This window comes from Labrus bergylta, chromosome 4 (assembly GCF_963930695.1).
Source record: "Labrus bergylta chromosome 4, fLabBer1.1, whole genome shotgun sequence".
NCBI lineage: Eukaryota > Metazoa > Chordata > Actinopteri > Labriformes > Labridae > Labrus > Labrus bergylta.
The window spans coordinates 10170302-10188744 of NC_089198.1; the positions used below are offsets into that span (position 1 = coordinate 10170302).

At 41.1% G+C, this 18443-nt stretch overlaps 1 protein-coding gene across 1 annotated transcript in view; it reads left to right on the forward strand.

The window, feature by feature from the left end:
- The first annotated feature begins 4622 nt into the window (after positions 1-4622).
- The window catches only part of atp1a2a (ATPase Na+/K+ transporting subunit alpha 2a), a 50232-nt gene continuing 36411 nt past the window's right edge, over positions 4623-18443 (forward strand). Inside the window, exons 1-7 of the mRNA XM_020652018.2 lie at positions 4623-4736; positions 7863-7937; positions 9833-9892; positions 10682-10885; positions 14478-14591; positions 15046-15180; positions 17493-17610. Of these exons, the coding sequence (XP_020507674.2) occupies positions 4725-4736; positions 7863-7937; positions 9833-9892; positions 10682-10885; positions 14478-14591; positions 15046-15180; positions 17493-17610 (718 nt within the window). The 5' untranslated portion in view covers positions 4623-4724. The remainder of the gene's footprint in view (positions 4737-7862; positions 7938-9832; positions 9893-10681; positions 10886-14477; positions 14592-15045; positions 15181-17492; positions 17611-18443) is intronic.

Consider the following 18443-nt stretch of genomic DNA (forward strand, 5'->3'; position numbering starts at 1 on the left):
ATCTCCGAACTCCTCCTTCGTTCTCTCTGTCCTTACGTCTTTGCCTTTCTTCATCTCTTTCCTCTTCCTGTCGTCGGGTGACTCTGATCTGCATTATTCCCCACCACAGAAAAAAGGCCTCTACACAATCCACTCCGCTCTTTAAGCCTCTCCTTATCTGACTGCCAAGCCTACAGCACAATGCTCTGACTCCTCTTTCCTCTCTTCAGTCCTTCCTCGTCCTTCTTCTTCTTCTTCTTCTTCTTCTTCTTCTATTTTTTAAAACTCTTGAGTCGGACATCTCCAAACCCCTCCCTCCGTATTGCCCAATGATCGACGACTGCCAGCTCACTCGCCCTTCAAAACTCCACCACCCGCCAAAGGCATGTCCCCTGCCGGCCCACCCGTCCCTCCCCCTTCCCCCAAGCCAACCTTACTGTCTTGTTTCTGCTGGTCCGAATGCCAAAAAAAATGCTCTCCTCTGCCCCCTCCTGGCAAAGGAAGGCAAACATATTGGCAGAAATTCGCCTTTAGTTCTCGCTAAAGACGCCAAACAGAAACTCATAATCTAGCTAGCTCTCTTCCGGTCGCAAATACGACGTGTGTTTTATGTATATGTGTGTTAAGTTAAGAGTGTTAAAAAATTAGATTTGATATAAGCAAAAACAGTGTCACCCTAAGTAAAGCAAATAATGTATTTTGAAATGTTTTACACAAGAAACAACAGGAAGAACATGTTTTTTCCAAGGGAAGAAAATGTAGTTGCGTTTCATGAAAGATGTGATTATGTTTCTGACCTCGTGTGTTATGGAAGGTACTGTGTGGCTGTCGTTTCTGTTTCGAGCAGAAGGTAAATCGAGGTTTTCCATGCAGTGTTAGAAGAAGAAAGGATTAAAGGTGAATAAAGGTGGGGTTAGCCTCAGATTCAGCGCGATGTGGCTAGGGAGTGAAAACAAAAAAAAAAAGGCGAGGGGAGGAAGGTGCTTGCTGAAGGAGAAAGCTTTGGTGGAAGAGAGTTATCTGACGTGTTAAGCCAAGCCAAAAATCCATATGTATCACCACTGATAGAGCCGGCTCTTCCCCCAGAGCTTTCTCTAAGAGGTGCTCCTTCTCCAACCCTGAGCCAAAGATGGATTGGGATCTGCGTGCTTGATATGCAGGGTGGATAGCATAGACTTGAATGTTCCTTTAAAATTCATAACAGGAATGGAGGTGCTAAAAAAAAAAAGAAAAATCCATGTTTATAACTGGAGATCTGTTTCACTAGTCGCTGTTTAACTATCCAGTCAGATGGATTAGTTTGAATGTTTTCTTCTTTTTCTGCAAAGCCACACAGACACCTGACATAAGACAAACAGCACTAAAAAGCCTTTTAAAAGTGTTTTATATGTATTATGAACTGTGTTAGTCATAGTTGCAAAAATTAACCTTCCTTTATTTCAAATGACTGGAGCTTCTTACACATTTTTTTTTTATTTTTTTTTTTATTTTTTTACATTTCTTTTTAATGCTTCTGATAAATCTAGAGCGCTAACAACTTTTGATGACTCTGTATAATATGTTGTAAAGAGACCATAAATAAAAAAAGCCCCAAGCGCAGCTGTTGTCAACAGAAGACAGTAAAGTAAACCCAGCTGAAAATGTCTACAGTCTCTTTCTTTCGCTTCCAAGTCCCAAGCATTGTGAAAATCTGTCACGGTTTCTCTCTGCCAAGATATACTTTCATGAACTTTTCAAAAGAAGAAAATGAGATGCCCAACATTTGAAGAATTTGAATACTGGCATAAAAGCACAACTTCTTAATGGCTATCTAAAAGCATTTACGAATATGCAGGACCTTATCTGAAGGTTTTTAAACTCTGAGGACGGACCACGAGGTAATTTTTCTCTTCTCTCTCTCTCTTTTTTTTTTTTAAACATTAGGAATTTAATTTTGGAATTGAACTTTGAAACTTCTGCTTGATGTCAGCAGGTGAGGGCTAAAATGGTTTCACCTGATAATGCCCTTTTTTTTTACCCAGCTGTGTTAAAGTAAAGATGATTACAATAAATGCTCAGGGACCATTTACAACCTTTTCACATTTTACTGGGGGACGAAATGAGGTGTAATTTTCAGAAAGGCTTAATTTTTCCTGACTTAACTTGCAGGCGGGTTTCAGTGAGCATACATAACCTTTTTGTAAATACTCTGCTTCATATTCCGACAGTTACACACGCATCACAGTCTTTAACTGATGCCCGATGACCTGCTCAGCTTGCCACAGCACCTGAATGAATGTTGCTCATTTCTGGTTGATACCACTCGTCTTTGTGCGATCCATCAGGAAACTACTCGCAAAGCTTAGTGGAAAGACTTTAAGTGAAGAAACAACTAACATGTCTCTTTAAAGTTCAAATGTTTTTCAGCCCCTCAAATTCACTGACAATCGAGCTTGTACATTTTGCAAATACTAAAGAAAAAAACGTGTGTTTAAGGAGTTCCTTTGCATATTTTATGAGAAAGTCTTTTCACCATGAGTTTGACGGGAATCAGCAACATATTCCATAAACAGACACGTCAAAAAAACAAATTAGCCTGTTTTGTTTTTACATTTTACATTAGCTGCATGTATTTAAACATGTTCCAGTGAACTGACAACAGCCTCAGACCAGCTGTTTTTCTATGAATGCAGTTTTTTCCCCCCGCTTTGCAAGGCTATGCTCTTCGCTCTAGTGCTGCAATCTGTAAAAACAGAAATAACCTAAAAGTTCACCATCATGGGAGGTACAAGGATTTGCTTTCTTTCTGAGAGTTATATGAAGAGATAGACATCACTCGTGTTTGTTAAAAACATCAGAAAACGACTAACTTAACCTAGCAAACGCACTGAAATAAGAGGCTAGCAGAGCTCTCTAATTCAGTCAAGCAGCCCCCCTCATACCGCGAGTATGTTTGCAAAAACCTCGACGTAAAAAAATGATTTAAAGACAGATTTTTTTTGTGGAGCAAGGGAAAAAAACTCCCCTTGAAACTTTGAATTATCATTTTAAATGTTCTACATGTGTACAACAGATAAGTTAACTGTCAAGCATAACAGGTGTATACAGTAGGAGTATTTTGACCTTTGGACAGCGGTAGCTTATCTGTCCTCACTGCCTGCAGTTGTTACACTAAGCTAGGATAAGATAAGATTATCCTGACTAGGTCATGAGAGTGATATGTTTTGTCATCTAAGATATAAATAAATATAAATTCCCAAAATGTTGAACTTTTCAATTAAACTGTTGCTCTGTTAGCAAAATGTTTGTGTGTAGAAAAATGACATCATCACAACATGTCTTCAGACGGTCATCAGCAGCCTGATATTTGGCTATTAAACATTTCTTTTTTTTTCAGCAATGACAGGACTAATAGTAATGTTTTTGTTTTGCTTTCACAATTAAAGTATCAAATGTGTATCCTTGACATGCTTAATTGTGTTGTTACGCTAGCAAAAGCAGTAGCTTGTAAGTAATGGTGCAGATCTGGTGTAGCCTAATGCCAGATACAAAACAATACTGGAAAAGCTTCTAGTCTACCTTTATGTTAGGGGCAAGAATGCACAGCTAAACATGTGTTAGCTTACCCTACCTCTAACCCCATTAAGGCTTAAATTAGCCTTTTTTGTTTATTCCTTCCTTCCTTTATGGTAGCTTAGCTTACACTTTGTTTTTCAAGTAACAACACGTTTTGTGAAATGCAGTTTAATGAGAAACCTTATTCATGGACTTTACTTTTTCTTTTTTTTCCTCCCAAAGACATATGCTAAAGTCTTGTGATTAGGAAACAAACAAGCAAGCTAACGTGTCCTTGAGAGCCTGTTTAGAGGGAAGGAGGGAAAATGAGAGAAACCTTAGAAGTGAGCACACTACAGGGTCTCATGCGTTCATCAAAGTCTCCAGCTAATAAAAGATGAGGCGCTATACGCTGTGTAGTAAGAGTCCAAATTGGCAACAAGTAGAAAGGCATTTGGTAGTATATGACACAAGATCATTGGCTGCATCTGCTGTGTGGGCGCGATGGTGATGACCTGCCTTATGGTGTAAATATGTTGGACTGGAAGCCAAATGCAGCATTGTACAAGCGCTCGCTCTCTTTGGATACAAGCATTAGAAAGGCACTTAAATAACACTTCTTCTTTTTCGAGGATCAATTACCAAATGATTAAACAGTTTATCACAGGATTTATTTGAAGAACAGAGCTGCGGATTGGATCTGTGCTCTGAATCCCAACAGCTGATTCTCCGCCTGCGTGTCATTAGAAATCCTGAGGGCCACTATCGGTCCCTCATTATCACATTTTGTTATAAATACCTCATGTTATGTAGAGTGCAAGGTTTCATTTGTGGTGTTGACAGCGGCGATTGATGGCCTGTTGTTCTACATGCAACTATGTGTGTGTGTGTTGTGAAAGGGGTGGGGGATGTTGTCAGCAGGTGCAGGTACACACACACACACACACAGAAACCCCCTGTGTGTAAGTATTTGGGGGTGAAGTCAGGGCGGGCGGGGGGGGGATTGCATGGCTCAGGTTACCCTGCCAGGACGGAGCAAGAAGAGAGGGAACTGGATGTTTGTCGTGGATGGGGGGGGGGGGGGGGGGGGGTGCCAGGCCCAAAAAAAGCCACAAGTGTCTTCAGCACATGGGGGCGGGAGGTCTCAGCTGTGGCGGGGCCCCTGAGCGCTGTCCTTCACATTACAACCTGCCAACGTCTGGACGTCAAGCATGGGGAAAGGGGTGAGTCTCGTCATTTATTTTTAAAAACAAAATAACGTCATTTAAAAACAAAAACAAAATCAAGCGCTTATTTCTGAACATGAATAAATGGATGAATGTGAATGTGACATTTTGTATTTCTGCTTGTACAGTAAGAGCATATGGCTCGGACATGCATCATGGAAAAACACTGTCTGCAGGGCTAGATTTCTCTAACAACACAATGCTACTTGTTTTTTTTTTTTTTTTTATAAAGACGGAAACATCTCAGGATGATGGCTTTGCCCCTCAATAAGTTTTGTTCCCGGCTTGCTGTTTACTTGCGTAATTACGTAATTTAGTTTTTATTCTCTCCATCAGGCCCGTTCCATTTAGCTTTATGGGAGGACAGGCTGGTAATCTTCCTCACACACAGTGGGAAAGAAATTGCTATGCCAGACACATTTCAGGCACTCCACCGGCTCTGTGCTCCCTCTTTGGCTTTTTTTGATTACTTTTTTCACTGTGTCACTCGCTCACGCTCTCCTCTCTTTCTCTCAATGTATCCCTCCCTCACTGACATGCACACGTGCTGCTAAGAGGAGACTGACAGCAGCAGATGATTTCCATGATGCACCATTCTTCCAACTGTTCATGACACACACACACTATCTCTCTCGCTCGCACAAATGAGGAACTTGCTTCAATGGGGGGGGGGGGGGGGGGGGGGGGGGTTGGTTTGGGAAATACTTTCTCCTCCATATTCAGTGAAAGGTTTGCCAATAGTGCCAGGAGATTGAAATGAACCAGTGTACACAAAGTCCATTGTGCTCACACTGATGTTGTAATACATGGCTATGAATGTAAATGTCTGCTGCACAATGTGGCTACAAGCATGCGACTTCTTCTCTCCTACTTCCTGTGGCGGGTTTGTGACGATCGCCTCAGGGCCTGCTGTGGAAAAATTAAACATGTTTTGACTCAAGTGCAAAAACTTATACTTTTGTAAAAGAGAAATACCCAACTCAACCTCGTCACTTCAGTAAAAGTATACAAAGAACTAGCTTAAATTTACTCACAGTAAAAAGTAGTCCCCTGAAGGACATCTCTATCAGCTGTTTCTGTGCTCAGCTCTAAGCTAACTAATCCTCTTGTCATGTTTCGGAGACCTAAATCGTTGTAACTGCGTTCTGGTGGACTTCTGGATTTTGATTTTGAGAGGAAAGCTCCTAAACTTTTAGTTGACCACTTTTTTTATTCTTATAAACACAAAGGTCCTTAAATACCCTTAAGCCTAAACGCTGACCCTTCATAGACTTTAAAGGTATAATATACAAGTTGCAGAGTAGATGTCTGTCATGGTTTGATCTGGTTTTGTGTTTTCAGAGTTTAGATTTTCTTGTTTGAGTTTCTTCTTCTTCTTCCCTGGGGTTGCTCGTTTCCCTTGTGTGTTTCTTTAAATTAATGTTTCCTGGTGTTGATTGTTTCCCCGTGTAGTCTTCAGTGTTTCCTGTTATTCTGTAATTTCATATCCTTGTGTCCCTCTATGTTCTAGTGTGTCTTGATGTTACATTCTTGAGTGTCTTCAGTGTTTCATGTATTTTGTAGTTGTCCTCAGTGTTTCTTGTCTTTATTTTATTTTACCAGGCAGAATTGCTTGAGATCAAATTACCTCTTTTTCGAGCAAGGCCTGGCCAAATTATTCCTGCCTCTGTGTGTTTCCCTCCAGTTTTGATTGCCCTGATTGTCTTCACCTGTCTCATTTGTCTCACTTGTGTCTGATTACAGTGTTCCTTCCCTCGTGTGGTCAGATCATTGTTGTAAGCTGTTGTGTTTGTCGGTTGTCGTATGTCGGTCAGTAAGTTTTCCTCGTGGTTCCCTGTTTTTGATCTTTGTGACTTTAACATTTTAAAAGTACATTTTTATTGGCCTTCTGCTTTTTTTGCTTAATAAATATATTTCTTAAGTTCTGCACTTGGGTCCACCTCCTTTGTCTTTCAACACGGCCCGTGACAGATGTCCAGTAGATGTCACACTTTAACAGCAGTCTCTCAGAAAACCAAAACAAAGCTTTTCTTTGGCCTTAACCTCCGCTGTCCCTCAGAGCCCCGCTTCCCCTCCTCCCCTCACCCTCGCTCAGTGTTCTGAACGAGTGCAGCCATTTGCAGAGCTCATCTCCATTCAGATATTCAGCCCTAAGTTGATTTGGTTGTTATTTCTTCTCAACGATTTTTAGACCAAACAAAGTTCTCCCTGAAATCTACTCTAGAGAAGAAACTCTGCTACTTACAGCGTCCCTGAGTGAACCGGGCCGTCACTCTTACCCGACATGGTGGCAGGGCTAACGGTGAGAGAGGGAAAGGTCACATGAAAAAAACAAACATTTATGAAACATGTTTGTACCTCTGAGTGAAACATAAACAAGCTGAAGGAAGGTCTGTCCTGTCAGTGTGAACACAGAGCTGAGGACAGAAACGCCAGAGGGAGCTTGACTTCACTCTTTTTTTGGAAAGTCACTACTAAACGATATATTGAGTTAGTATATAGTCAATATATGCTGCGTGTTTGTGACTGTGAGGGCTTGAGCTGGTATAGAAATTGAGTAATTCAACACACTATCATAACATCACACGTCTCATCCGTACAGTCCTGATACCTCTTTTACCCGTTTTCTTCATGTTATGTCTGACTTGATTGTGATGCACTGATTTATACACCAAGCAATTCTTACTTGTCACATCCATTTTGGTTGGCTTGACGTTATGTCAATGTGTTAAATTATAGTTTTTCTATGCATATTTTTGAATATATATGGACCTGAAAGCACAGATATGTGTGTTCAAATCAAAGGAAATAAACTAAGAAGTTGTCAAAACAAAATACTAAAGTAAAGATATCTGAGAACCCAATTTTTTACAGCCTTATATCTCACCTCTTTGCTGATCGTTTCATCTACATGCATATGAAAAATCTTGTCTTGACTCCTTATGACTGAGTGATGTACCACACTGACTTGTATTTGTAATTTATAAAGAGGCCTCATTCTGTATTTAAGTGTTCATATAATCAGATAAACACTCCTCACAGTACATTTAATAACACTAAACACGTATTTGTACCTTCTCGGTCAGTTCCAACCTCTCATTTCAACCTGTCTCTCTCTTTCAGTGTGGTGCTGAAAATGGAGGGAAGAAGAAGAAGAAGGAGAGGGACTTGGAGGAGCTGAAGAAGGAAGTGGCCTTGGTAAGAAAAAACAAGCTGTCAGAACCCCAACCCACACTCGCTCTGCTCTGTGATTGATTCCATCGCCGCTGCTCCCAAATGATCGCCAAATAGCGTAACGCCGCAGACACCAGGTTTATTTAACAATGCTATACATGAAAACAGTGGGCCGTAAACAGAAGTGGCAATCCAAGCCTGCTTAGTGTAGCCCGTTGTAGACGAGCACTAAGCATGCCTGTCCTCTCCTATCTCCTCCACCTCCCTCTGGCTGCTCCTCTTTTGTGCTCAGAGAGATGCTGAATAATTTGTGGGCCACCAGCAGCGTGGTGCAGAGTTTTTGTCTTGTGCAGTGCTGTAGCTCTTTGAGGTGCTGTCAAGACTCAGCCAAGCGATGCCCGAGAAAACTGGGCTAAGTTTGGCTGCGCGCCGTATCTCTGATAACGCCGCGCTTGTCACATATCAAGTTGGCCTGTGACTGATTAAAGGAAAGAATTCCCTCGACGCTGTCAACACTACAGGACTAGTTGTGTGATTAAGCGTTTGTATTTAAGTCTCACCATATGCCTCGTGTACTTCAGTAAATTATATCCTGCATTTTTTTGACCCAGAATATACAGTATGTCAGCCTGTTTTTTCAGACCCATGTTGTCAGGTTTGGCTGACTGGTCAGTGGGACACAACATGCCATAATATGACACTGTAGGTCACCATGTGGCGTCAGTTCTGGAGCTCTGGCTTTAAGTTTTTCATGGGGTGTTGAAGTCAGGTGACGTTGTCCAAAGAGAGCTGAATCTGACTTCATGTGGAGGTTTTCAGTGATGGATGGGTCGAACTAACAGGAATTACAGATTATTACAAAATGTGGGTGTAATTAAAAAAATGAAATTCTTTGTCAAGTTATGACATCATGTTCTGTTGTTACATAATGTGATGTTACAGACCCATTTTAAAGTATTCCATCCCAAATATTAGTCATGATGACGTTGAACCAACCTGTGAATTTGAACAGACCGCCGCTACTCTCTCTCTCTGTCTGAACTTTTTCAATACTTTCGACCGCAGTAGTAGAAGTGGTAGTGGTAGTAGACAGGGGCGGCAGTAGCTCAGTCTGTAGGGACTTGTGTTGGGAACTGGAGGGTCGCTGGATTGAGTCCCGATGCTGGCCATAATATGGAAGTGGAATGGACATGCCCTTGAGCAAGTCACCGAGCCCCCAACCACTCTGGTGTAATCCCTGTGTAGCAGTGTGTAGCAGCCCCACTCTGACATCTCTCCATTAACGCAGGTCCACAGGTCCTGTTAATGCGTGAGTGTGATTCAGGCCTATGTGAGGGTAAACCAGGATTTCCCCTCTTGGATTAATAAAGTATATCAAAATAAAATAACAGAGACTGTATCCTCTTAATGACACATTGTCTGGAAAGAGTTTAACTCACTCAATCAATTTCCTTCAAACTTCAGGTTACTTGATCGATTTACTAAACTCAGAAACACAACATAATTCACAAGATCTTTTTATGTGCGAACTTAGAAGCTTTAATGTGTTACACTTTTAACACTGTAGGACAGTTTGCTCCAAGTGGACTTCTGGGTCTTCTAAAATATGACAATTAAGAGTATTTTTCCTAAAGATGGATGATTGCAGTGCACCGGAGTTACACCCTTATGCTCTATTTTACCACCACCCGGGTCAGTTATTAAACTCCCCTTTACAGCTGCAGCCTTACTGCTTCAACTCACATAGTAAAGTGTTTAATGTAAAGCTGTAAAAAAAATGATGTAGTTTCCCATTCATGATACTCCAAAGAAAAATCCCCTTTTAAATAAATTCACTGGCCAATTAAAATGACTCTCTTCCTGTTCCTGTATCACTGATGCAGCAACATTTAAAGGAAACCTTTTTTTTATCCCTGCAGGATGACCACAAACTAGCTCTGGATGATCTGGGAAAACGCTACGGGATGGACCTCACTCGGGTAACAACTCACAAACACTCATTAGCACCTGCACACAAACTCACAACAACAAAGGGCTGCAGTGATATCTTGTATAAAGATGTAATCTCTGTTTGCTCTCTAGCAGAAAGCAAGCTAAACCGAGGCCAGGCTTGACTACGGTGGCATTAGATCCACTGCAGCATCCCCAGCTCACCTTGAGCTGCATTCATCTTTAATCCTTCAATCACACAAACATACAGTACTGCCTTTGATGCAGCAACTTCTACAATCCAGTAAACAGAGGCAGATTCAAACACACCATAAAAGTCTTTAAGCTGTCGGCACATTTGCTGCGTACCTGAAGTTTTTGGTGTTGCAGCTGTAGTGAAAACTGATTTGATCTTCTTAAGATTAGTCTTTGAAAAAAAAAAAGAAGAAGCTTGGGTGCTCCAAAAAATATTACAAGCTGTGAAAATGCCACAAGCAGTTTAAAGTATCATCAATTTATGTGTTTTTCTTGTATAATTGTGGTACAATATTTCAGGTGTTTTCTTTAAATTAGACCTTGAAACTTTCAGGCTTTAAATCAGGATAAAATGTTCTATAATTTCACATCTTACAGTTTTACGGCATCAACTCTCAGATGACGACTGCGGCTGGGAGTTTATTATACTTGCAGTGTTAAATAGGCCAGGCAGGGATACTTGATGTTCTGCAACTGTCGCAGTATAAAAATTGCTTCTTTGGTGAAAATGGGACTGTTGTACTAAAATTCTCAGCACAAAAACAGAGACATTCTTTCCTTAAAAAATTGCGTCTCTCCCTCAGGGACTGACCAACTCCAGAGCTTTGGAGATTCTGGCCCGGGACGGTCCAAACGCCCTGACGCCTCCCCCAACCACCCCCGAGTGGGTCAAGTTCTGCCGTCAGCTGTTCGGCGGCTTCTCCCTTCTGCTCTGGATCGGTGCCATCCTCTGCTTCCTGGCGTTCAGCATCCAGGTGGCCACAGAGGACGAGGCGCCCAATGACAACGTGAGAAACTGCTTGTAAAACATGAGCACACATCGCACATATTAATCACACAAAGGGCCACATGCAGGAACGCAAAGGCAACCACAATTACAGTAGACGATAATAAAAGTAAGACACTAAATACAAAACAGCAATACCTGCACGTGTCCACATTATCTGTACTTTCAAGATGGAGGTGGTGTACATAAATAGATCTGTACACAATAATATTAACTTTACACCGGACAAGTTATGAAGAACAGTTTCAATGAATCACAGCAGCACATGAGTTACTAATCAATCATTAAAGAATGCCTTCCTAGAAAAATGTCATTTAAGTAAAGATTTAAAAACAGTAAATGAGTTCGTCAGCCTAATGTCCTCGGGCAGGGAGTTCAAGAGCTTAGAGGCATTTATGGCAAACGCCCGGTCGCCCTTGGTTACCAGTCTTGACCTAGGAACAACTAAGGTACTCTGGAGGATCTGAGATCACAGTTAGGAGCATAAGGTGTCACTAGCTGCGTAATGTAATGTGAGGGGGGGGGGGCACACCGTGTTGTGTTATAAAGTTATTAAAGGTAGAATGTGTGACTTTTAGATTCAGCAGCTGTCACCCTTGAGCACCAGCATGAAACCAAAACAAACTGCTGTTTGGTGACTCCTCTGCTATTCTGAAGCCTCCACCCTCCTCCAGGGACAACACCTCCAACCCCCCTCTCCACTCACGTTCATACAAAGGAGTTATCAATTAGAACGCATCATAATTAAGCGCAAGCTGCGGACAAATTTGTCCTTGGCTTGATCTGCAATCGCCTGTGGCCTCCATTGTTGTTAGCAGTTCATTTCATCATATTCATCGTAGACAGTCATGACTTAAAGAGGATATACTTGATTTCTAATATATTTATGTACAGTAACAGACAGTCAATGAAGGGAGGAAAGGATTTGGGTAATGTGGAGTAAAAATATACAAACCTTTTAATGTTAATCTTCCAACGGTATTAACATTTTTTGTATTAATTTAGTGGATTTAATCCTCGTAGCGCCATCCAGTATGACATGATTTTATGTCTGTTACATTGGTGTATACATCACAAATGGTGAAAATAAACAAAAATGTCTCATGAAATGATCAAAGGAATGCACAATCTTTGCTGTTTGTTCAGACAAAATCCTCTTATATTATTATTATTATACATATTACTGGATGTTTAAATCATTTTCTCTCATTTTTTTTGTCAGAATAAGTTGACTACTTTAATTAATTGATGTCGCCCATAGTAACTTTCTGTGTTGTTAGCTGAGAAAATGGGAAGTCCAGAAAAAACATCTAAAGGGATCCTTCTTCCTGTGTATGCTACGTTTCTATTGGTTATCATTCTGTCATGCTTATAAACAATACAAGGGCTGATATCAACAAAGCGGAGCCCTTCATCCATCTCTTACATGAAACGTTTTATTTTGCTTGTACTTTTTCACGTTATGTGCTCAAATGTGCAGATTACTTTAAAATTACATCCAATACAGATTGCTCTCAGGAGAAGTAAATCATGCAGCTTTAGTTTTGCAGAACAGGCTTCCAAGAAAGATCACTAAAACAAATGTTAACCACTTTTTTTAAGACAAGGAAAATTCCTAAATCCGGTGAAAATCTGAACATATCCATGATAGTCCTACACATCCAAATTAAAAACACACTTAACAGACATGCTTACTATACATTAATATCTCTGATTTAAACCAAATCCTAAACCTAATCCCCCAGCAAAAAAAAACACTTTGGTCTATGTTTATCCTTCAATATGACCTCCACTTCACCACTACAGCCCTTTTCCATCTAAATCTCCTTTTCGAGAGGCATGGCCAAAATGTCCTCACGGCAAGGTCACGTGGACGAACTCGAAGCCAACAATCTCTACAAGACAGACAGAGTCAGAGTCAGAATCAGAATCAGAAATACTTTATTAATCCCGGGGGGGTAAATTGGGTAAAAGAGATTGGGACAAGGGGAGGGGGCGTCAAAATACAAAAGAAACAGACTTCAAACTCATTAAAACACATTGAGAGTTTGGTCCTCTTAGTATAAAAGATGAGTTGCTCACACTGACTCCCCCCCCCGCTGATCAGTTAGTGTGACGTCAAAACAACCTGCTGACTCTGGCATCGTTCCTGGCATTAGCACGCAGAAATACTGAGACCAACCGCTGATCGAATGGAGCCAAGCAGCCATCCATACTGCATTTTATTGCTCTAAGTCATTACGCAATCATCATTCAGCGCTCACAGAAACCCCAGACAGCTTTAAAGCCTTGCATAATATACAGTTACATACAGTAGATAGACACACAACACACATGCACACACGTGATTACTTTAATCTCCCCGCTATTTAATCTCTGCATTCAGCACTGAGTATGTACAGCTGGATGCTCCGGTGAGCCACTTCAAAGCTCCGACTGCCTCTGGCTCCAGCTCTTTGAGCCTTTAAATAATGTACATGCCGGTTTTTAAGGTGAAAATCCACCTTAACAGAACTTTACACGTTGCTGTTGTCGGATTAAAACTTAATTTCCATCATTCAGGCGGAGGTATTGAGCTGTAAGGTTGCATTGTCTGCTCCTGTTTTGGAAATGTTTTGTCCCGGCTTCTAAATATGATGCTTATGCAATCCACTGCATGTTTCAAACTGGAAATTAAACATTTTTTTAGGCTTTGTAGATTGAAATGTGTCCTCTCCCAACAGAGAAGCTGCTCATACATTTCTCTACAGCTCGAGGACAAATCTCTCCCATAACCAGAAGAGCCAAAAAAGTGCTGAGCTTACATGTGGGAAGAAAAAAACAAAATCATGTATAGACAAACCCAGAAGCTGCAAAGTGAACTCTGAATTGGAGGCAAATGTTTCCAACGCTGACAAGTGACTTTCTGAGGATACAATGTATTTCCTGGTTCAGAAGACGTTGCGATACAACTGTCGAGAAAAAAAAAAAAAAAAGGCATCCAAGCGGAAAAGAGCAAAAACATTGTGTTGTTGCTGTCAAATGAAAGCAGTATCTTCCAAAAAACTTTTCAGGCTTTAGGAATTGAGGTTTTCCTGGAGAACAGGACACACAGTACACCAGCTGGCAGATGCTTTCATCAGAAGTGCCTGGCTGTCTTGTTTGCATCAGAGGCGAGCTCGGCACATAACTACTCTTTCACTTGTGAAAATATTCAAAAATAAGACGCGTCAGAAATAAAAGTGCCATGCGTCTGTTAAGTCTGGCACCGGTTCAGAGGGCGTCTCTTGGTGGCCTGACAGATCAGAGTGTGAGTTCTTGGTTTTCTGGGTTTCGGGAGACAGATGTTCACTTTGAGCGGACCGTCCAAGATGACAGGAATAGTACGAGGATTCAGCTCTGTGACAGCCTCTCCTTTTAAATCTTCCACTAAGACTGAGAGCTTCTTCTTCAGGTCTTAACCCGTATCTTGCCCTCCCAATGTAAACTGCTGCTCTTTTAAAACCATTAAGAAGTCTGTGAATCCCTTTTCACTTCACTCAGACTCACCAAAACATGATCCAATCTAAGTCCATAACGACACTGACTCCCCCCCCCCTCCTGTTATTTTTCAGTTGTACCTGGGCGTGGTGCTGTCAGCTGTGGTCATCATCACCGGTTGCTTCTCCTACTTCCAAGAGGCCAAGAGCTCCCGGATCATGGACTCCTTCAAGAAGATGGTGCCACAGGTGAGTTGATGCATTCTGTGTTTGGTGTAGTCTCGAATCAATATGCCATCCCTCAAGTAGGGCTTACACTCCCACTTGAGTGGAAACCTAATAAGCTTGCACAAAGAAAGAATAAATGTTTGAGCCAACTTTGGATTGTGAGTGTGTTTGCATAAAAACTCCTCTCGTGTTATCCACCTCCAGCGCTTCGATTGCCTTAATTCTTTAATCTATTTAGGCTGTTTTCACTCCTTCCTTGTCTCCTTTATCCATACCTGTCTCTGTTTCCTTTCCCCCCCTCTCTCTATCTCCTCCTTTCCCATACATCCACACCCACTGGCTCCCACTTCCTTTTTTTTAAATTATCTCTTCTCCCTCTTCCCCTGACTAAATCCGCTCTCTGTTTCCAAACCTCTCTGCTCCCCACTCTCCCTCTCCCTCCTCGCCCTCTCCCATCCTTTTTTCTGCATGCCAGCAAGCGCTGGTGATCCGGGAGGGGGAGAAGATGCAGATCAATGCTGAGTTTGTGGTGCAGGGAGATCTGGTGGAGATCAAAGGGGGAGACCGCATCCCAGCTGACCTTCGAGTGATCTCCTCTAGCGGATGCAAGGTAGGGGAGGGGGGCTGAGCTCGCCCTCGGGAGCCTTGAGGTGTCAGTGGGATTACAGCAGCTCAACTTCCTATTTACTATTTTTTTTGGAACACTTTCCATCAATACCTTTAAATAAAAAAAAATTCTACATGTTCACTATTTTAAATTAGTGTGAAGGCATGCGGAAATTTGCTCATTTACAAGAATGTCAAACAATCAGAAAATATTGGAACAATTCATCCTGACAACAAAAATGTCAGCAAATTTAGGAAAAAGTCAACGTCATGATAACAATTCACACGCAACCACGACCGTCAACCTGCTAGTGGCACTACAGGAAAGGTCATCAGAGAATACATCCTCTGAGAAATTACATTTCTGTACAAATTTGAAAATGGCCTCCTGTAGATTTGGGACTTGCAACTGTCTCATGAAGCAGGTTTGTTGGAGGTATAAATGTGGCCTTTAAAAGATAAATTCCTGCTCACTGCTCTTGCTCAGCATCACCATTTATTATAAAATACACACCTGTTTGGTCCCTCTGGACTGAGAGCACCCTTGATAAAAACTCCAAAGGGACGTCGTGTATTTTCAGATAAATAGTGTTGCTTACCACGAGCAATGTGCAGGATTCTCTCTTTTCAAGGCTACACACGTTGAATTAGTAAAAACTCTGACATACTGTTTTTTTTCATTGAAAGTCGAAGGATTCATGTTAAGGATTAATACTGCAGGGACCATGAATAACAAAGCTTAAAGGTAATTAATTCAGTAGTTGGCACAACATATCACCTTAAATCTGCCACTTGCACTACCGTTAAGATCTTTAGAATTGACATCCTCTAATCCTTAATTTCTGCACAACATGTCAAAAGGGGGTCCTGTGGATTTGGGAATATTATATCTATATTAGAAAAACAACTTTGGTGACTGCTACTTCCTGAGGACTGTTTTTCTGGGAAGCATGAATATGGTTGGTAAATTTGTTAAGCAATCAAAGACGTACAGTATGACATCCCCAAACCCCACAAATGTAAAGTAGTTGTAATAGTTATGGTAAATATTTAATGACTCTGAACCTGCTTGTTGCACTTTAGTCACAGTCATAATAACAATATTCATCCTCTATGATCTATACATGACCGATTGTAATTTCAGCGTCTTGTGATTTATGGAATATTGAGGAGGATTTGTTTAAAGATTGTTCACATCTCTTGCGGTACTTGATAGGACGTCCTAAATATCTGCGAGACTCCAAAATCAGAAGGCCTCATCCTCTGAGGATCATGAATGACAATATTTTATGGAAATCTTTCCAATAGTCTCCATTTAAACCAAATTCTAGCTACAGATTCTGCAGGAAAATGCATAACCTGAAGGCATGGGACCAGCTTGTGGTATCGGAAGTGATTTGATTTTCGTCAGGTGCCCATGTTACAGTTAACTTGTGTTTAGGCATTGACTTAATACGGGAAAACAGACCATGTGGGGAACAAAAAGGGGGACATGTGATCCCCAAACCCATCAGCAGTTGAGGATTTAGCTGAAATCTTTTTACAGATAACAGATACACCATCTCTCAACACCAACTCCATTCTTGCTTATCTAATTAATGTTGGACTGTAAACAAGAGCAACACACAGAAAAATTTAACTTTATCGCTAACTGCTTGATACGCCGGAAGCCCTGAAAAACGGGCAGTCGCTCCCAGAGGCATTTATCATCGTCAGACGATAGGCCCAAAAACGACTTAACCTACTCGGCAGAAAAGAGCGTCAGAAAACATATCCTCTGGAAACCATGAATGTCAATGAACAAGTAAAATGCCAGTCCTTTCTTTAGATCTTGAAAAAAAAAAAACTGTGGATCAGTTATATTGAAAACAGAAAAGTAAATGTTGGCACCATGACTATCAGTACAAAATGTAAAGCCCTCCATGCAGTATTTGTGAAGATATTGCATTGGACTAGAGTGGTGAGATGTCAATATTTAAGGTCTGATGTCAATCTGTTATTTCTCTCCGTAAACTTTCGGTTTGCTGCAGGCCAAACATCTCTGCAAAATGTCAGCCTTTTAGCTCAAACAGAATGTATTTTTTGAGTATGTCCAACTGGAATATGAAGAGATTCTGTGCTATAGATTTATTCTCCTGTAGAGGAAAGGGGGAAAAGATAACAAGACTTAAAGAGTGTTTTGACAGAACAAGAGTGTTATAATATTCCACTTGTTGCTGATAAGTGCTGTTCTTTTTTTTTTCTTCATATCTGTCCTGTCAGTCTCTCCTGTTACCTCACACCGCTTCCTTTCCTTTTCTCTCTGCGCCTCTAAAGGTAGACAACTCCTCTCTGACGGGAGAATCCGAGCCTCAGACCCGCTCCCCGGAGTTCACGCACGACAATCCTCTTGAGACCCGCAACATCTGCTTCTTTTCCACCAACTGTGTCGAGGGTCGGTAGGCCACATCTGGACAAGATTGTCTCTTATCGCTTCTAAATGTCTAAAATGTTTTTTTTTTTTTTTTGTACAGCCATCTGGAGATCAACGTAGTTTGACATTACCACCCAGCCATGAGTGGATTTATGTGCAGGATTTATCAGAAACAGCATTTTCTCCACGCTGCAGTACAACATGTGTGGTTATTGAATTTTGGAAGCGTGAAGATTAGTTTGAGTGTTTTAATTTAAGATTTAACCGGTGGGAATTTTAGTTTTTTTTTTCCAGTTGCTGTGGATAATCAACAGGGGATGTAGTAAGCATTTTAATGGAATTAACAACCTAATCAATTTGCAAGGTATAAGGTAGAGTGAGTGGGTCGTCTTAGTGAAATGGAATCACAACAGGGTGAGCACTTGTCTTGTCTCAGCCTGAAGAGGATTCTCCACTAGAACAACCCGCTCACAGGTTGTTATCTCACTTATTACCAGACTACTCACTGAAGAAATCAATATGTCGACACAAAATACTGGATTTGGTATTGATTTAAAAATGATTCATCTCTTCTAATAAACAAACAGTCTGATGGGATCTACAGTTAGAAATGCGTCCAGAGCAACAATGAACTTTGTAGCCGTCTAAATGAGCTAACCTAGCTGCTACTGCTCATAATAATGAACCGAACATGTCGACTGAATGTGAAGTGAAGTGAGACGAGGCCGATGGGACCGGATAAATCAGAGTGTTCCTGCTTTGTCATGTCGGAGGCTGTTGACATTTTCTTTTTCATTCATTAGTCTTTAAAAACACCATCGTATTCCATACCACCTTCGGTTTCTTGTACTTCT